General features: G+C 38.8%; 1 protein-coding gene across 1 annotated transcript; it reads right to left on the bottom strand.

Annotated features, from left to right (window-relative positions):
• Positions 1 to 411: 411 nt before the first annotated feature.
• On the bottom strand, positions 412 to 16,470 carry RMC1 (regulator of MON1-CCZ1). Its single transcript, XM_080364335.1, has 20 exons — positions 16,113 to 16,470; positions 13,339 to 13,415; positions 11,829 to 11,913; positions 11,390 to 11,446; positions 10,262 to 10,348; positions 8,929 to 9,069; positions 7,457 to 7,560; positions 6,904 to 6,993; positions 6,690 to 6,795; positions 5,734 to 5,845; positions 4,607 to 4,651; positions 4,130 to 4,183; positions 3,526 to 3,654; positions 3,103 to 3,209; positions 2,298 to 2,417; positions 2,070 to 2,147; positions 1,800 to 1,904; positions 1,645 to 1,713; positions 1,281 to 1,506; positions 412 to 547 (listed from the first exon to the last, which is right to left on the bottom strand). The coding sequence occupies exons 1-20, from the start codon at positions 16,284 to 16,286 to the stop codon at positions 468 to 470; spliced, it is 2,046 nt and encodes a 681-aa protein (XP_080220461.1). The 5' UTR covers positions 16,287 to 16,470; the 3' UTR covers positions 412 to 467.
• Positions 16,471 to 16,473: the final 3 nt, after the last annotated feature.

Here is a 16,473-nt window from a genome sequence, read left to right on the forward strand (position 1 = left end):
GTAACCATCACTGACTTGACTCCTGCACAGATTCAACTAGAAGATACCAGCTGCAGCTTTGGACGTAGCTTTAAACTCAGGAAATGCTAGGTGTGGCTCACATAACAGTATTACTAAAACTTAGATGTGTTAACAAGTTTACTGAAACACTTCTGTTTTCAAGAGGTTGCATTTTTTTTCTAGAAACCTAAACCAGCTGTATTGCAAGTTGAATAGCTTTTTTTTGTCAATGAAACTGAGGTGATGTGTAGGAGAACGGACTGCTAAACCACTGACACTCATTTTAAATGCAAGTCAATGCAATTTTTGTCTCTATTTTTAGGGGGAAGCCAACACAAGTTGTAATATTTTTAGTACTCTTTGCCAAAATGTCTTGTATATACTTTATTATAAAATAGCAATTTTGTAGTTCAAAAATCTACTTAAATGCAATAAATTAAGTTTATACATTTCAGTGGAAGTGTCTTTCAGAATGTTGTGGGCTTCATAAGAGCTTCTTCTCCAAAAACTTGTTTGAAGAAAGTGACATGTTCTTCACAGTGCTCACCTAAAGGGGAGGGTGCAAAATAAGTTATGTTAACTTTAAAACTCAAACTGAGAAGCAACACTGCAGTTTCGCTAACCTCAGTTTAAAGTACTAATTACTTAATGCTTTTGAGTAAAGGAGTTGAACAATTTTAAAGCAAGGGAATACTGAAGTGTCTCTAGTCCTTTGACAAGTGTTCTTGTAATGGAACAGATGTCTGATATAGTTCCTGTATCTAACCAGTGGATTTATATCCATGAGAGTTCTTTACTGTCAAGATGTGAGATGTTGGAGTGGCATTCTGTGCCTATAGGCTATCTGGTGATTAAGAACATGCTGTTGGTACAAGCAGTTCAATTTATTTATTATTTTTTCTTTTAGAATGAAAGGAACTGTAGTGTAAAACAGGCCTTGAATTTTTATAATCTGTGGAAAGACAGCTGAACTAAAAGGTTTCTTGATCCAGTTCCTGGCTTTAGGAGACAGCACTAATTAGAGATAATGGCTTTGCTAAACTAAGCAGTGCAAGCAACTGCAAGCCAAACAGGTTAGCTTATTCTGCAAGTTCTTCTTTGGCTTAGTCTCTTTACTCCTGGGTGCAGTATACAAAGAAGTAAGACAAATTTGGAACTATGCCTAAAACTAAGCCTAAACTAAGACTAAAATGCACCAAGGGTTTTATCTTGTTTCACTTCTGTATTACAAGTCTCAATTCTGCTTGCACTATGTGTATCTTGGTCTGCTTGTTGCTTACCTGGTGTGAAACTAGGGTTTCCTCGTAACCGTTGATTTCTTTGTTCAAAGAATCTGAATATCGTATAGAAAAGCATGTCATCTTCTGCCTGTTTTGCTGCATCAAGGAATTTGCGGGCTGAAATGCTGTCGTGTCCTCCAATGCCCCTGATGAATCTCAAGGCAGCCAAAACTTGGTGTTTGGACAACAGAACTTCCACTATTTCATCATTTGCTGTAGAAAGTCTCTGTGAAGTCAATCACAGCTGTAAGACTTCTAACAAATTATTAAGATGCCAGTTAGTCCCTTCAAGCTTGGTCAGGTAAGCTGTTTGGCAAGTCTAACCCACATGCGACATGGAGTTACTATAGTCTGAAATGCTTACTTTTAGCATGTCCAGAGAGAGCTGATGTGCAGGAGGGTAAATGCTTTCCAGGGACAGTAACAGACAAGCCTAGGGCAAAAGTAAGAAATAACCTTGAACTTCTGAAGACTTCCCACCTCCATCACTAGCTTATTGAAGCACCTTGTCTTACATACCAAAGGCTTGGAGTCACTGAGCACATGATACTGCAGAAACTGATGGAGCATGTAGAACAAGTTGTGTTGAACAAGGGTTTTGATGACCAGCTCATACAAGTAGTGCTGTGAATGCAGGAAGAAGACCATCAAAGGTAGGTCTCAACACCAGTCTTTACAGTCTAGAAGGTAGTGTTGTATAGGACTTAAACACATGACTGAGACTGGTTTGAAACTGTGTAATTTCATGGAGGTGATGTACTTTGTATTTCATGTATGCAAGTGCTTTACCTGAACTGCAATCTGGAACTGGTTAAGAGAGCGAATGTACTCCATCAAGACTGCTATAGTGAACTTATGAGGTGCTTCCTGGACAAGAAACAAGTGTTAGGTGGAACTTGCACAGCTTCCCCTGTTAATGACAACCCCTTAAGAATGGACATCAAAATACCCTAATCCTGATAATAAACCCTTCCCCAGGCTATTTTAAGTAGTCAAGTTTGCTAGCACTTAACTTACCTTCTTCTCTGTAAATACAGATAAAACATGTGTGTACATGTCAGACTGGTCAATGACTGCTTGAGTGCGGACTGGACGTTTCAGGAGTGGATTACTTCTACTGAGGCCTGCTTCTACCACCTAGAAGAAGAAAGCCTTTTTAAAAGAAAACTAGTGGTGTAGTACAGTTTTAGTCTGACTGTTTTTTCCCTGGGGAACATAATTATAAACATATTTTGTTACTGAGCAAATTCACATCTGTGGTCAGGTAATACTAGATGCATTCTATTCAGTGTGGGCTTTCACATTAAAACTGCTTTTACAAGTTATATAAAATGAAGCTCCTATTCTAAGTCTTAAAGCCAGGAGATGAATCAATCTTACTATGCTGACACAGGCATGCTGCTTTAGAAGGATTTTTAGCATGTGGCTGCACTATGTGTTTTAGCAGAATTAAGGGCTTCATCTATTGTGCAGTGGTACAGTGTGCCATGAAATCAGTGGTTTGGAAATTATTTTGATAGTTATGGGTTCCAAGTTGCTCTTTAAGCTTCTACCCTCTTCCTGCTTTCAAGCACTGCAGTATGTTACTTGTCATGCTGGAGATGAGCTATGCAGCATCTGCCACAGCAGAGCACTGAGGGAGGGTCTTGGTGTACCTTGTATAGTGGACCTTCTGCTGGGAGCCTGAGGCATACAGGACCTTGGGTTAGGCCTGAATTCTCTAAACAGGGAAGAGCAGATATTTTGCCTTCACTGTGATGCAACCTGAAATGCAAATAGCATTGGCCTATCTTTGTAAGCTGCTGTATCTAACATGGTTTACCATTGTATAGCTTTGCTCAGCTTCCAGGTACTTCTTATATTCATGATTCAGTTTGTCAAAAACAGTTGCAATCACAGACAGTGATCCCCTTTCTGGCTCACTAAGCACTGAAAAGATAAAAAGAAAAAATAACCAGGAGCTTAATGTTGCCTTTTTCAAAAGGTGACCTTTAAGCTTTATTCTAAATAAACACTTTCAGTCAGGTCAGATTTACTTAACTAAAGGAGTGGGGGAGAAGGGATTTAATTCTTTCATGTGGTTACATAATTCCTTTAAGAATGGTGACTGAGGGTAGTCTAGGTAAATGACATCTTACAGGACCAAGGTGGTTTCAGAGGTGATCTCAAATCTAAGAACAGCCCAGCTAACTTATGAAAAAGCAGTGTTGTACTTTCAAGATACAGATAAAACATGTGAACTTACTTTGAGAACATACAGATAGGATAACCATTTTGCATTCTTTCCTTTGGAGAAGGAAATCCATTAGTTTTCCTTTATCTAGCAAGAGGTTAACTACAGGTTCAAGTTTCACTTGAAGACTCCAGAGGTAACCTTGATTTGAAGGAATAAAACAGAAGTGAATTTCCTTACACAGTATAGCCTAGGCATCCAACTTTTTCATTTTACATCTCTATTATGATTTATTTGCCTTCATCTATGTTTTAGAGCAGCATTACCCCAGAAAAGTCATAGTAAAAATATGGTCATACTCAGTTATCACTACTGAGAGTAGTCATCTTACTAGGTACATCTGCTTAGTCATTGATTTTTAAGCTGCTTTGTGCACTGTGGGTAGAAACTAGCCCCCTTTTGACACTAAGTATTGTTAGGGAATAGACTTGCCTTAGCTTACTGAATTATTTGGTATATTGCCTCTTAGAGAACTTGTTTAGAAATGGCTTATATAGAGTTTACTCAGCATAAGTAAACTTGCTCAGCAGAACTTCTGCAAGCTGTGAACCTTTAAATTTTCTGCTTCATTAAGTAAAAAAGGCTGCATCGTGGAGTCAAGCAGCTTGCCACTTACCTTCACTTGCACTGATGATTATATCAGGTTGAAAGACAATCCAAGAAGAAGAATCTAAATGTTAAAGTTCTAATATCCATAGTTAACATTGATTCTAAACTGTTACTATATTCTCATTACTGTACTGAAGCAGATCCCATTAGTGTCACTTAAATTTACTGTCACCTTTTCTTGTAAAAGGTCTTTAACCATATTCTTGGAAATATAACTTCAATTCCATGGTGTACCTCTTCAGTCCTTTCCTATGTGCATCTCAAATGACCAAGAAATGTGGTATTGCATTATACTAGATTTCCAGCTTGATGAAAGCATTACAGTCTTTTGGGAAGCATGCTCTTTTGTCTCAAAGTAAATAAGCGTAATCAGCTAAAGCTGGACTTAATGGGTCAAGGTAAGAAATGCCAGCTGCTTCTATGCTTGGTACATAGAATGAGGCTTTAGCAAGAGTCTTACACTTCTGAAGTATTGAAAGGATACAGAGTTTACATGGAACAGGAGATGGACTTGTCACAGAGGCTGGACCTGCAGAAAAATTAACATCATGTGAAGAACAGTACTAGTCTTGCAGCTCTCCTACATGAACAAAATACAAACTACAATCTTACACTGAAAAGGCAAGTATAGATTGTAATGTCTAACAGTCATGTTAAAGCACACAGGCAGAAAAGATACATCCATTTGTGGAGACAGATAATCTACGGAGAAAATCTGACACTGGGAAGACAAACAAATTCTTCAACACCTGACTCTTGTTTTTCAGCTAAGCTAAACCATGCATGCAGAAGTATTCCATTTCTAGTACTATAATTCTGCATAGATTCAATGTGCTGTATTTATATGTAATCACATTAGTTTTAAAAAAAGAGCAAGACTGGTTTGTACTTTCTTTGTTTTATACAAACCTCCACCTGCAGATTTATTAGATATACTTGCTATTAGTGACTTCACAATTCAGGTGTTAGAGAGGTTTTATAGTGCAATTGTTCCTATAGAAGCATCTTTATCTTCTGTAAACAGAACCACACGGCTTTGCCATATGTTACTGGAACTACGCTCAGACTATTTCTAGCTCCTTCCAGCTTGAGGGTAATTATCTGCTACACTTCTAGGACATGAAAACAGAAAGACAACCCATGAAGAATCTAAGTGGTAAAGTCCTAATATTGATCTGAGAGTTGCTTCTAAACTGCTTCTAAACTTGATTCGAGCTTAGAATATCTTTCAGCCTCTTTATGTTATTTAGGAATGGCTATGTAGCCACGATTTAAGCCAGAAAAGCATGGAGTGCTTTTATAGCTGGGGAAAAAAATAACAAAACATAACACCACACATACCACAAACCAACCAAACAACTTTGAAGTGTAAAAGCAAAGTACTAGGGGAAGTATGCATATTAAACAGCAACTCTTACTTTTCTGTAGTAGGTGCAAGTTTGGAACACAAATTTACACTCAATACCTTATTACCTTCTTTCTCACCCTCTCCTAAGTATGTCTAATAGAAATGTTAGTAACCAGCACCCTAAAAATTGAAGCACACTCTTGTATGCCAACTGTTATATTTAGATGATAACAGTGTTAGAATATATTATATAGTAGTTTTACCTGCTACAGGTATTTGATAGGGTTGTATTGATCGAGGTGGAAGTACAAACTGATGGATTGTAGTAGATCCATCAAATTCTCCTTTTAGCTTGATATCAAATATAACTGAAGTCTGCAATTGAGAAGAGGAAATTAGGATTCACAAATGTGAATTACCACACATTTACATGTATTCAGACTACTTTTCACTCTACTATTCCAAGTATGGACAACATTCTTATCCTTGCACAACTGAAATTAGTTTCACTTCCAACGCTAATGAAACATTACTTCAATTATTCAATTATTACCCTATTTGATCTGATTTTGTTTTCTGTATTTACACAGTCATGTCTATAGCCTGACCAAAATGCTGGAGAATAAGTGCTCTGGATTAAATGTTCAAGTGTAGAATTAACATACATTATAGCTGAAACATGAACTAACCACCCAAATGAGATAATGTGCTCTGGTTCTTGAAGTTGTCCAAGACAAAATCCAAGAAGCCAAAGCCTTTCCACAAGTTAAGAGCAAAATACCATTTGAGCCTTACCACTAATCAGGCTTTGCTATTGAGACTACAAACTAGCAAGTTTTACCTGTGCTACTACATGCATAAGATCACTTGTATTCATAGAAGTTCTTGCAGAACAGGGCCTTCAATAACTTGGTATCCAATTTAATTCTACCTCTTAATATAATGTCTTAAAAGTCTATACAGTGCAGCATCAGAGTATCATAGGAAAGTAACAAGAAAAAACAGGCAGTGGCAAAAACCCTGCTAAAATGTTAGCCCAACAAGCTAAAAGGATAAGTCTGTATCTCTTACACCTTCATGGGTTTATTCCTGCAAATACTCTGGCTTTTGGAAAAGCTAAGCACATGCAAAAATACTTTCTAAAGCTAACAGCCATCATTATTAAAATCTGCCCTAACTTTTAGAAGTTAAAATACAACATAATATAAATAAACCACACCTCAGTGTCCTGATGATGGACTACCACCAAGTTATCCACAACATTCAGTGCAAACTTTCCAGTTCTGTTCAGCTTTAAAATATGTGTCTTCCTACAAGACCCCTCTCTATGGAAACAGAGATGAGAAGAACAGGTCAGTAAGCCTGTTTAAACTAGAAAAGCAGATGTCTCTTACACACATGTGAATTGCCACTAATCTTCATTTTGCTCTTACCTTGGTAAGTGATAGAGGACCACTTCTGCTCCTGTACTATTGGACGTCCTTGAGTGATGCCTCAAATAGAGAACATAAAGCTGCCCATATCTAATGAGACAACAGGATTAAAGCATTAGTTTCAAGTAAGAGCTCTACCAGTCTGTTAGAGCCATACATTCAATCCTAAAAGAACAGATGTGGAATTACCTAAGTGATCAATTAATTAAAAGTGAAAGACTAAAACAGCACTTGATAAATCACAATGCCTACTCATGCAAGTTAGGCATCTAAGAGCTTTACCAACGCTTCAGTTCAAAACTGAAGCATTCTCAAAATTTCTGTACTAATCAAGAACAATTTCATGTGAGACTTCTCAGTCAGCCTCCCCTCCCCACCTTGCCCCAAGAGAGTTGTTGAGATGTTTTGTTCAAGGCAGTAACTGGAACACTTTAAAGCAGTAGTACTGCTAACACAAGAAACAAGCACAACCATGGTAATGTTCTTGTCTTTTCTCAGTATCCCCAAAACTGTCACACTGCTCCATGAAAGGCTTGACCGGTTAGATACATACATTGTAGCCACAGCAATGTCTCTTTCAGAAAGGCTGAGCTTGGAGGATTTGGGTGCTGCCGGTAACTCAATTTCAAATTTTGATAGTTTTGACATTGTTCCACTCTGTTAAACAGAAAAAAATGCAAAGAAATTCATTGTTAAGGCTTGAAAGGTCTCAAGTAACCTTTAACCAAAGGCTGCATCAATAGCACCCCCATGAGGTGAAGGATGGTGATAGCTGAAAAGAAAAAAAGGGTTTGACACTTTTATCCTACAGTGATCCTAAACACATCCTTCCAGTATTCTAATTTTAGTAGCTTTATCATCTTGATTTTATAACATCAGCTTCAGCTAGAAAAACATTTCCATTTTAATTAAGTCAAGATGAATTTTTATGCAGATCCCATTTACAGTTGGTCTCAAACAGCAGTTCTCTTAACCTCCTTTATCAAAACATATGCTCCAACTTTTAAATAAGTGCTTACTGGGAAGGGGAAGATATCAGTACCTCCTGTCAGTCACAGTCTCCTTTCGTTCCTGCTAACTCCAGAATCTGCATTACACTCAGCATATTCCTGCTCCCACCCAAGGTTTCCTCTCTCCTCTTCCTCTTTTCCTAAAGAATTTATATTTAAGCAAGTTTTCAGAGTTTCCGAAACTTCTTCTGCAATTCACTTCCCATTCTCATTAACTCATTCTTGAGTGTGAAGTGTAAACACTACAGAAGTCTGCCCTTTGCTAGAGCTCTGTTGTCAAAGATTATTTTAGTACAGTACCCTTTTCATTAAATCTTTAAAGATTACTTTCTGAACACAAAATAAAAATATTTAGCTTCAAGCTACAAATTGACGCAAAATGTTAAGGAGGGGGAAGTATAACCCAGGTCCTTAAAAATAAAGCTGTGAGAGTCTAGTAAGTCCCACCTCACCACCTAAGAGAACATAATTTCCCAGTAACCTTAAGTGTTATCCACAGGGAAGAACATTATGAGAAATAAATACTATAAAAAAGCCGTCTCATGTTTGGGACAACAGCTGTTTAAGCTCTACATTTTTTCTTTCTTTCAAATTCATTCACTCACATTTGGAAGGTGGTTGTTATAACCACAAGTGAATTGCCACACTACAGAGTGCAAATGCCCATAATAAAATTAAATAATATCTAAGGGAAAAAAAAAAATCTCTTGAAAGATATTTAAGCTGTCAAAGACTGTGTCACCAATTTTTTTCTCCTTTCTCAACATCAACTGTCCAACTGGACACACCTCTTTCCAAAGAAGACATAAGAAAGAGCAAATTACTTAATTTTAAGCCATCACCTAGGAACTGTGTTATATATTCTTGCTTTGTGTTTTGCTTATTGTTGTATAAGGATGTGAACACATGCACCTCTTGGAAGAAATCCAGGAAAAGCAATAGAATATTTGAACAAAGAAGCAGCCTAAAAAAACAGAAGCACACAAAATGACAAGTGTGGGACACATCTCTTTACCTTGAAATAGAAAGGCTGCAGGACGTTACCAAGAACAGTGGTCGACAGTAGAATAACAGAGCTCTCTGGACAATACATGTACCAGTTGACATTAATACTCTGATTCTTCAGAAGTTTTAAACTTCGTTTCTCTGGTAATACCTGGAAACAAGGGATATTAGCATTATAGTGCCATCAGGATTCCACAGCATCAACGGTTCTACACAGTAGCTAGGACTGTTAAGTGAGAAACAGTTAAGCATCAGCCCGTTTGCAGCGCAAGAATTAAAAATCAGAAACCTGACAATTACAGCTTAGTCCCTGATTTACTGTAGCTAAGGAAATGTGCAACGAATTCTCCTCAAATGCTAATGAGCAGAAAGGCGCTGCGCCTTGCCGCTCATCCAGGCCTGGGTATAAGTTCTGTCCATAACAAAGAAAACAACTAGCTTTACACAACTAGTCAAGTTTTTATAAAAGTTAGTACAAGATCTTTGCTGCCTTCACTCCTCAGCTTCCTTAATCTTTTAAGAACTAAGATAGCACATAAATTGATTATCTTCATTTAAGTTGATTATCTTCATTTTGAGGGCTTAAATAATTCTCTTCAAAAATATACTTATTTGATTTGATCCTTTTACCTGCCACATGTATTTTTCCCCTCAATCAGCGGGAAAAAATGTTGCTTTTTCAGTTACTTTCTTTAGTAATAGTTCCTAGTAAGAGTAATTACGTGAAACATCATGTCTTAGCTCCAGGACCAGAACTATTGGGAAGCGCACAACTTTGGAGGAAGTTCATAATATCCCTCATCATGAATGTCAGAAAGGGCTATTTATTCACGAGATTTCTTAAATGCATATGCTAAAATAATTAGACAAACACAGAAGAACTCAGACAATGAGACTAACACAGGAGCAAGCTGCCAATTTGCAGAAGGATGTCACTAGTTCTTTGCTGCATTTTAAGCATGCACACATCCTCCCCAATTCCAATTTGTTCTGCATTAAGTGATATTTCACATGAGATTTAGATACTCATTTCCATACAAGCCAAAAGCATTTACTAATCTAGAGTTATCAAGGCTTAATTCAGTACTCCTTTATACAGGGCCTTCGTTAGCTGTGCTAAATAACGTGTTAACAATGAATTCCCTCTGCCCCAAAAATGTATTTCTCTCAAAGAAAAATCATCGTAATCTACAAACAAAAGAGCAGAATTTATCTTTCTTTTTTTTTTTTTTTAGCAGTGCACTTTCTCAATTAGAAAGTTAGAAGAAAGGAATTCAAAAATACTGTCACAAATTTACATTTTCAAATCTCTAAACATGTTCTACAGGACTAATTTGTATTACCTGGTACAATTCAATTCCTTGATCTGTGATGAAGACAATTTCTGTAGAGCTTGTCCAGCAGAATCCTAAAATATTGGCATTCTTTGTCTTTTAACAAACAAGCAAACAAACAAACACTCTTTTACTTGGAAAAAATTAACTACTCAGATAAGCTAATATTACTAAATGAAGAATGTGGGATCAAGGGCAATTCAGTTATCCAAACACTGGAGTTAACGCTTTTGGCCACCCAGCATACATCAGCTACTTTTGTTAAGACTCACAAAACCATGTATTAACACAACTACTGTAGGATTTTGGGCAGCGTGTAAGATTTACAAGTTAATTACACAGTCAGATTTTATTTATACAGCCAAGTTCTTCTGGTCCAAATCATGCTGCCAATTCAACCCATTCCTGACATGAAAAGATGGTTCCTTCTGTGGACAGAAATCAAGAACTAAGTGGGCGTATTTACAGTGACTTCACTCAGAACACTACCATTAATGCTTTGCTAGAATGGTTTACTCAAACACACAATCCTGAATAACAAAGCAGAGAGTGCTTCAGCTTTCAAGTCTACAGGAATAAAAGGATCTGTGCAAATCAGATTTTTAACAATTTACTTTAGCATTCTATTACCCCAAAATGTAATTTATCTTAGTTGGAAAGTACCAAACAACAACAATGGTACTTGTTTCTCATTAAAAAAATCATCAAAAAAACAGAAGGGTTGTTTAAAAATACCAAACATAGTCTGCAAACTAGTAATATCTTACTATCACTGATCAGCGAAATTAGGGTAAAACCTCCACATTAACATTCGTATCATTACAGGTCCAGTGTTTTTGTATCATTAGTACTCAGTCTCTCCTCTCCTTCCACAACCTTGACTTTTGTTGCCTCCACAGCACTTCCAGTCCTTTCTAGGGAAGAATTAAAGTGACTGGACCAGGAAGTTTTTAATGGTATTGTTAATACCTGTTTGTTTACCTCAATTCAGATAGATAGTAGTAATTACATATCTCATTTCCTTCATGTTAGTGTTTCGCAAGGTATCTCAATGAGTTCTCTTGTAGAGTAGAGGCCACCAGCATAACTAACATTAGAGTTTGACTTAAGCATACAAGCTTTGGACATTTAACTTACCTTACATTCCTGTGTATACTCTAGCTGAGGGCTATCTGGAATAAAATTCAAAAAATCCTGCAAAAATGCCCATGGAGTATGTTAGCAATTATGAAGTGCAAACAAGATACATAAATAGACACAAGAGAATAGATATTAGTTTATCAAATTGTTTAGGTTGAAATATATAGAAGAAAAACTTAATATATTCCACTTCACCCCTGCCAGGGAATTATTTACAGGAGTTGGCTCCCCTCCAATTTTTCTTAAATGATGACACTAGCAAGACAACAATGCTGCCTGTTCAGCCTCTCAGCGTGATAGTGGAATTTTCACTACAGCTGTTATTAGCCATCAGTCCTCTTGAACATTTGTCTCAGGCTTTTACTCTGGTACTGTCAGTATTTCTAGATTTCCAGCTCCAGTTCCCTGTCTTATCTGCAGGGTGTAGGTTTCTTACCACACTCTTCAAAGTTCTCTGTACAGCCAGTATCTTGTTCCCCAAGGAAAACTTGATGCACTTCACTTCTCCTTTGTCTTCCATCCTATACAGAAAAAAAAGAAGTTACGGAAGTATCATCTAAAATAGTTTCCTCCAGAACTCTGTAATACACCCTCAAAAAGACAATGACAGAGGTGAAAGCATAATGCAAATGCTTTTGAATATAACACTAGTGTTGCCGGACAATTACAGGATTCAAAATTCAGACTGGAAAATAAAGGCAGTTCATTCTTCAGAAGTCCTGCACACACCTGTTACAGAAACATAGCTAAGGCTGCACAAATTAGCACCTGAAGTTACTACAAATGCTCAGCTCTGTTGGCCTGTGATGTGGAATCAGAAGACTGGGACTATTCAAACCTCTGTTCTCAGTGAGCCTGAAGCTCTGTGACACTCACCAACATCCTGCAATCAGCTCCTTTACTTCCAGAACTACGGCTAATTGACACAAGCCCACTCACCTCTCCATTAGGAGACGTACTTTAGAAGAATTTCTGATGTCAAAGGAGGAGCAAAGCTATTTTCACACCATTTGAAAGAATAAAAAATGTATTCTTACCAAACAAGCATCAGTACAATTGGCATGAATAAAGTAGAACTACTTCCAGTATGCATTATTAAGTCCAGACAAAGAGAGAAATAGATAGGCAGAAAAATTATGGAACCTACTGAAGTTCACTGAGTGTTCTCTCAGGATTTGTGACAAGGGTAGTCCAATAAAAAAGTCAAATAAAAATAGCAACTTTCAGGATAGACCCTGTGTAATACCTGACAGATCACAGTAAACACACTTTAACTGCAATTGCTTTATCCATATGTGGACTGAATCCACCTTCGAGCAAAAGAATATTTCCTTATATATGGACAGCAGAGTACAAAGAGCCATTGCTCTTTACAGAGACATATATAAAATAGTTTTCTAAAGACAAAGTTTAATTTGAAGTACTGTTGTCTGATTCTGCAAAAAAACCCCCATATTTCAACAAAAAAAAATGGAAGATATAAAAGACAATTTAGATTAAACAAGAAATCATGCAAGAAATGTAGGAAACACTGTGCTTGAATCATAGGCATAAAATTCAGAAATTACAGTTCTCTATACATTTAAGTTTACTTCATTTTGTTTAACTTGCTAAATAGCATCCTTGAAAAAGTTATTGCTGTTGTAGGAATCACCAGTTTGAATCTCCAAACTCTACTACATACATAGCATGTTTTAATAAAGCATTGCTGTTAATAAAAAAAAAAAAGCCACAGCCTAATAACTTCCCCCCCCCAGAAGATTATAAATTCATGAGGGCAAAGCATGCCATCTTAATTACGAGATTCTATCTAAGAAAAAAATCAAAATATTATCACAACTTCTTGTAAGTTTTATGCATGAACTGTAGTATATCAGTATTAAGTACCACTTAATTTTAAGACTACAGAATTCCATACCAAGACAACAAAGATGACAGTGCCTTACCTGAAGGAAATGGGATTTTTATCCTCCAGACCTTTAACAACAACTCCTGTAGCTCCTCCAGATCGAACAGCAAAAACCTATTTAAAAAAAAAAAAAAAGTGAATTGAACACATATGTAGCTTATTAAAAATCATAACCTCTTAAAATGCTTTCTTTTCTAAAAGCCACGCCTTTAATTTTTTTACTAGACACCATTTTTGTTCTTGTACAGATATGGCAGTTCATAATGAGATTCAGTAAGTAACCAATTCCTTTCTCTGGAGCTTCAAGTTTAATTGGACTTTGGAGTTGACAGGTTTACAACGGTACTGCAACAGTCTTGTAGGCATATTCTGAACTAGTGGGCAAGTTAAAAAAGTAAAAGTCTGTATAAGCTTTCCTTTTTTTTTTTTTTTTTTTAAAAATAGATTCTTATTTTCTTAATCAGGTACTGGCACAAGCATCTGAGACATCAGGGCATTGTTTAAAACAAAATCAGCTCATGGACTGGGAAGCAGCGTAAGTCAGTGATCCAGAAGCATTATCTTGTCAGAACATGTTCTTAGGTAGGAATAGTTTAATAATAATCTGCAGTTTTATCTATACCTGAGAAGTTGCAGCCAACTTGCACTAACAACTTAAAGAATTCCTTTAGCACAACTGCACACACATATGTATAAAACCTGCAAGAGCTACATGGCTTGTTGAGCTGGAATAAGGGAACATTAAAATAAAGTTATGCTCTTACAAACTTTAACTGGCTTAGAAAAAGAAAGGCAGATGCCTTATTTGTACTCGTTGTACATGCAGAAGCACTAGACACACAGATCTGCTCTCAGAATAACAGATAAATTGTTTTATTACATTAGGTATGCTACTGGTGCAGCATGCTCGTGCAGAAATACAGGTGTCAAGACTATAAAATGCAAACAAGTCCACAGCCTTACTAGAATGACAAATACTTAGTTTAACTACTTCTAATATTGATGTAGATAGAAAGTGAAGGCAAAACTGTCTTAATCTTTGCAAGGTGAGAAGACAGCAAGGACAGATCTCTCAGAAGGATGTTCATCTGGGAAACTGTCATTGAAATACTAGTTAAAAATGGTTTAGAGACACACCAGAAATGGAACAATTTTAGAGTAGCAAAAAACCACAAAGAATTATATTTCAACTTTAGTTGAAAATAAGTTTATTTCAAGTGAACTCTTAATGACTAGTTTCTGTGTAGTTATGTCACATCCACACTATGATATAGTGTCTCCTGACAGGCATGTTTAAGTAATCTTATTTCAACTTGCCCTCAAAACCTAAGTAAAGGATTATGGTTTAGAAAGAGAAAGGACACCACTAATTCTGAACAGAGTGCAATAGCATGAAACACATCCCAGAAATACTTGCCCATCTCCAAATACACCCCTGATCATGTCCACACTTCATATGGCAAATCATGACATTTATATGGGTAATAAAGCTTGAATTTTTCAATTCTGTGAATGCTGAGATCACAGAAAGATTACAGAAATCAGACAGCAGAACATATCCACATCTATAGAAGCCTCATGAGAGACTGTGGATCTCTGAGTTATACTGAGTTGAATACTCAGAAGCCCACAGACATATTTAAGGTGAAACACACTTAAAAGAACTAAAGCCAAGAAACAAAAAGCAAAGTATCGACTCAGGTCTGAGCCACAAGTAAAGCTTCAAATATTAATTTTTATGAATATACTGAACTTTAAGAATTTAAAAAGGAAAAAATCAGAGAAATGAAGTGACACACTGAAGTGACATAGTCTGTCAGTAATGTTGGGACATTTGGAACCTAAAGAAAGAGTGCTGACTCTGAAGAATTACAGAAAGACGGCAGTGGAAACAAAGGCTAGTGAAATTCAACCTAATAAATCTATGTTGATGCATTTGAGAAAAAAAAGTGGCCACCATCTCTAGCAAGATGACGGGTTCTGAGCCAGCAACCAGCAGCATGACCTCGCACAACAGCCAGTTCCACAGAAGGGGAACAACCAGCCTCACCTCAGCAACCGAGGAAAGGGGAGGAAACCAGCCCCCGGCATGAGAACCTCCAGGCCCCTCTGCTCGGAGAGTGAGCCGAGCAGTAGCGGGACAGGGCTGAGGCAACAGGCCCGAAGCCGCCACTCCAGCCCGGACAGGGTGCCCAGGAGCCCCCAGTTGCTCCCTTATCCCGGCCGGCGGGGGCTCGGCACCGGCACAGGGCAGCGCTCTGCCCTCACCCGGCCCGGGGGAGAGGGCAGCGAGGAGGGTGGGGGGCCGAGATGCAGACGTGGCGGCTGAGGGAGCTGGGTCTCTTTAGTTTGGAGAAGACTGAAGGGCGACCTCATGAATGTTTATAAATATGTAAAGGGTGAGTGTCACGAGGATGGAGCCAGGCTCTTCTCGGTGACAACCAGCGATAGGACAAGGGGCAATGGGTGCAAACTGGAACACAGGAGGTGAAGAAAGAAACTTCTTCACAGTGAGGGTGACAGACACTGGAACAAGATGCCCAGGGGGGTTGTGGAGTCTCCTTCTCTGGAGATACTCAAAACCCGCCTGGACGCCTTCCTGTGTAACCTCATCCAGGTGTTCCTACTCCAGCAGGGGGATTGGACTGGATGATCTTCTGAGGTCCCTTCCAATCCCTGACACTCTGTGATTCTGTGACAACCCCGTGGGTCGAGGAGCGCCCGCGGGCCGGCCTGTCAGGACGGGTACCGCGGGCTCCCGCCGCCCCCGCGGGGAGCGCCCGCTGCCGCCGCCGCCGCCGCCGCGCCCACCTGCTTGTTGGCCTCGTCGAAGAAGACGCAGTTGACGGCGTTGGCCTTCTCGAAGTGCACGGGCCGCGAGCACAGCGCCAGGTAGCAGCCGCTCTCCGCGGGCCTCGCCCGCCCGTCTCCTCCTTCTGCTCCTCCCGACGCTTCTTCCTCCCCCGCCGGCGGCTCGCGGCTCATGGCGGCGGCTCGAGTCACCGGCGCTGAACGGTCCCCACCGAACCCCCCTTCACCGCCCGGCCGGCCGCTTCCTGTTTACACTCCCCTCGCGCGTGACGTGGGGCCGGCCCTGCCTTAAAGGCGCAGGACGCGGCGGCACCGGCCGCAGGGAGCGCGCGGGGAGGGAGCGGCGGCCGACAATCGGCGG

This window comes from Nesoenas mayeri, assembly GCF_963082525.1.
Source record: "Nesoenas mayeri genome assembly, chromosome: 2".
NCBI classification, from domain to species: domain Eukaryota; kingdom Metazoa; phylum Chordata; class Aves; order Columbiformes; family Columbidae; genus Nesoenas; species Nesoenas mayeri.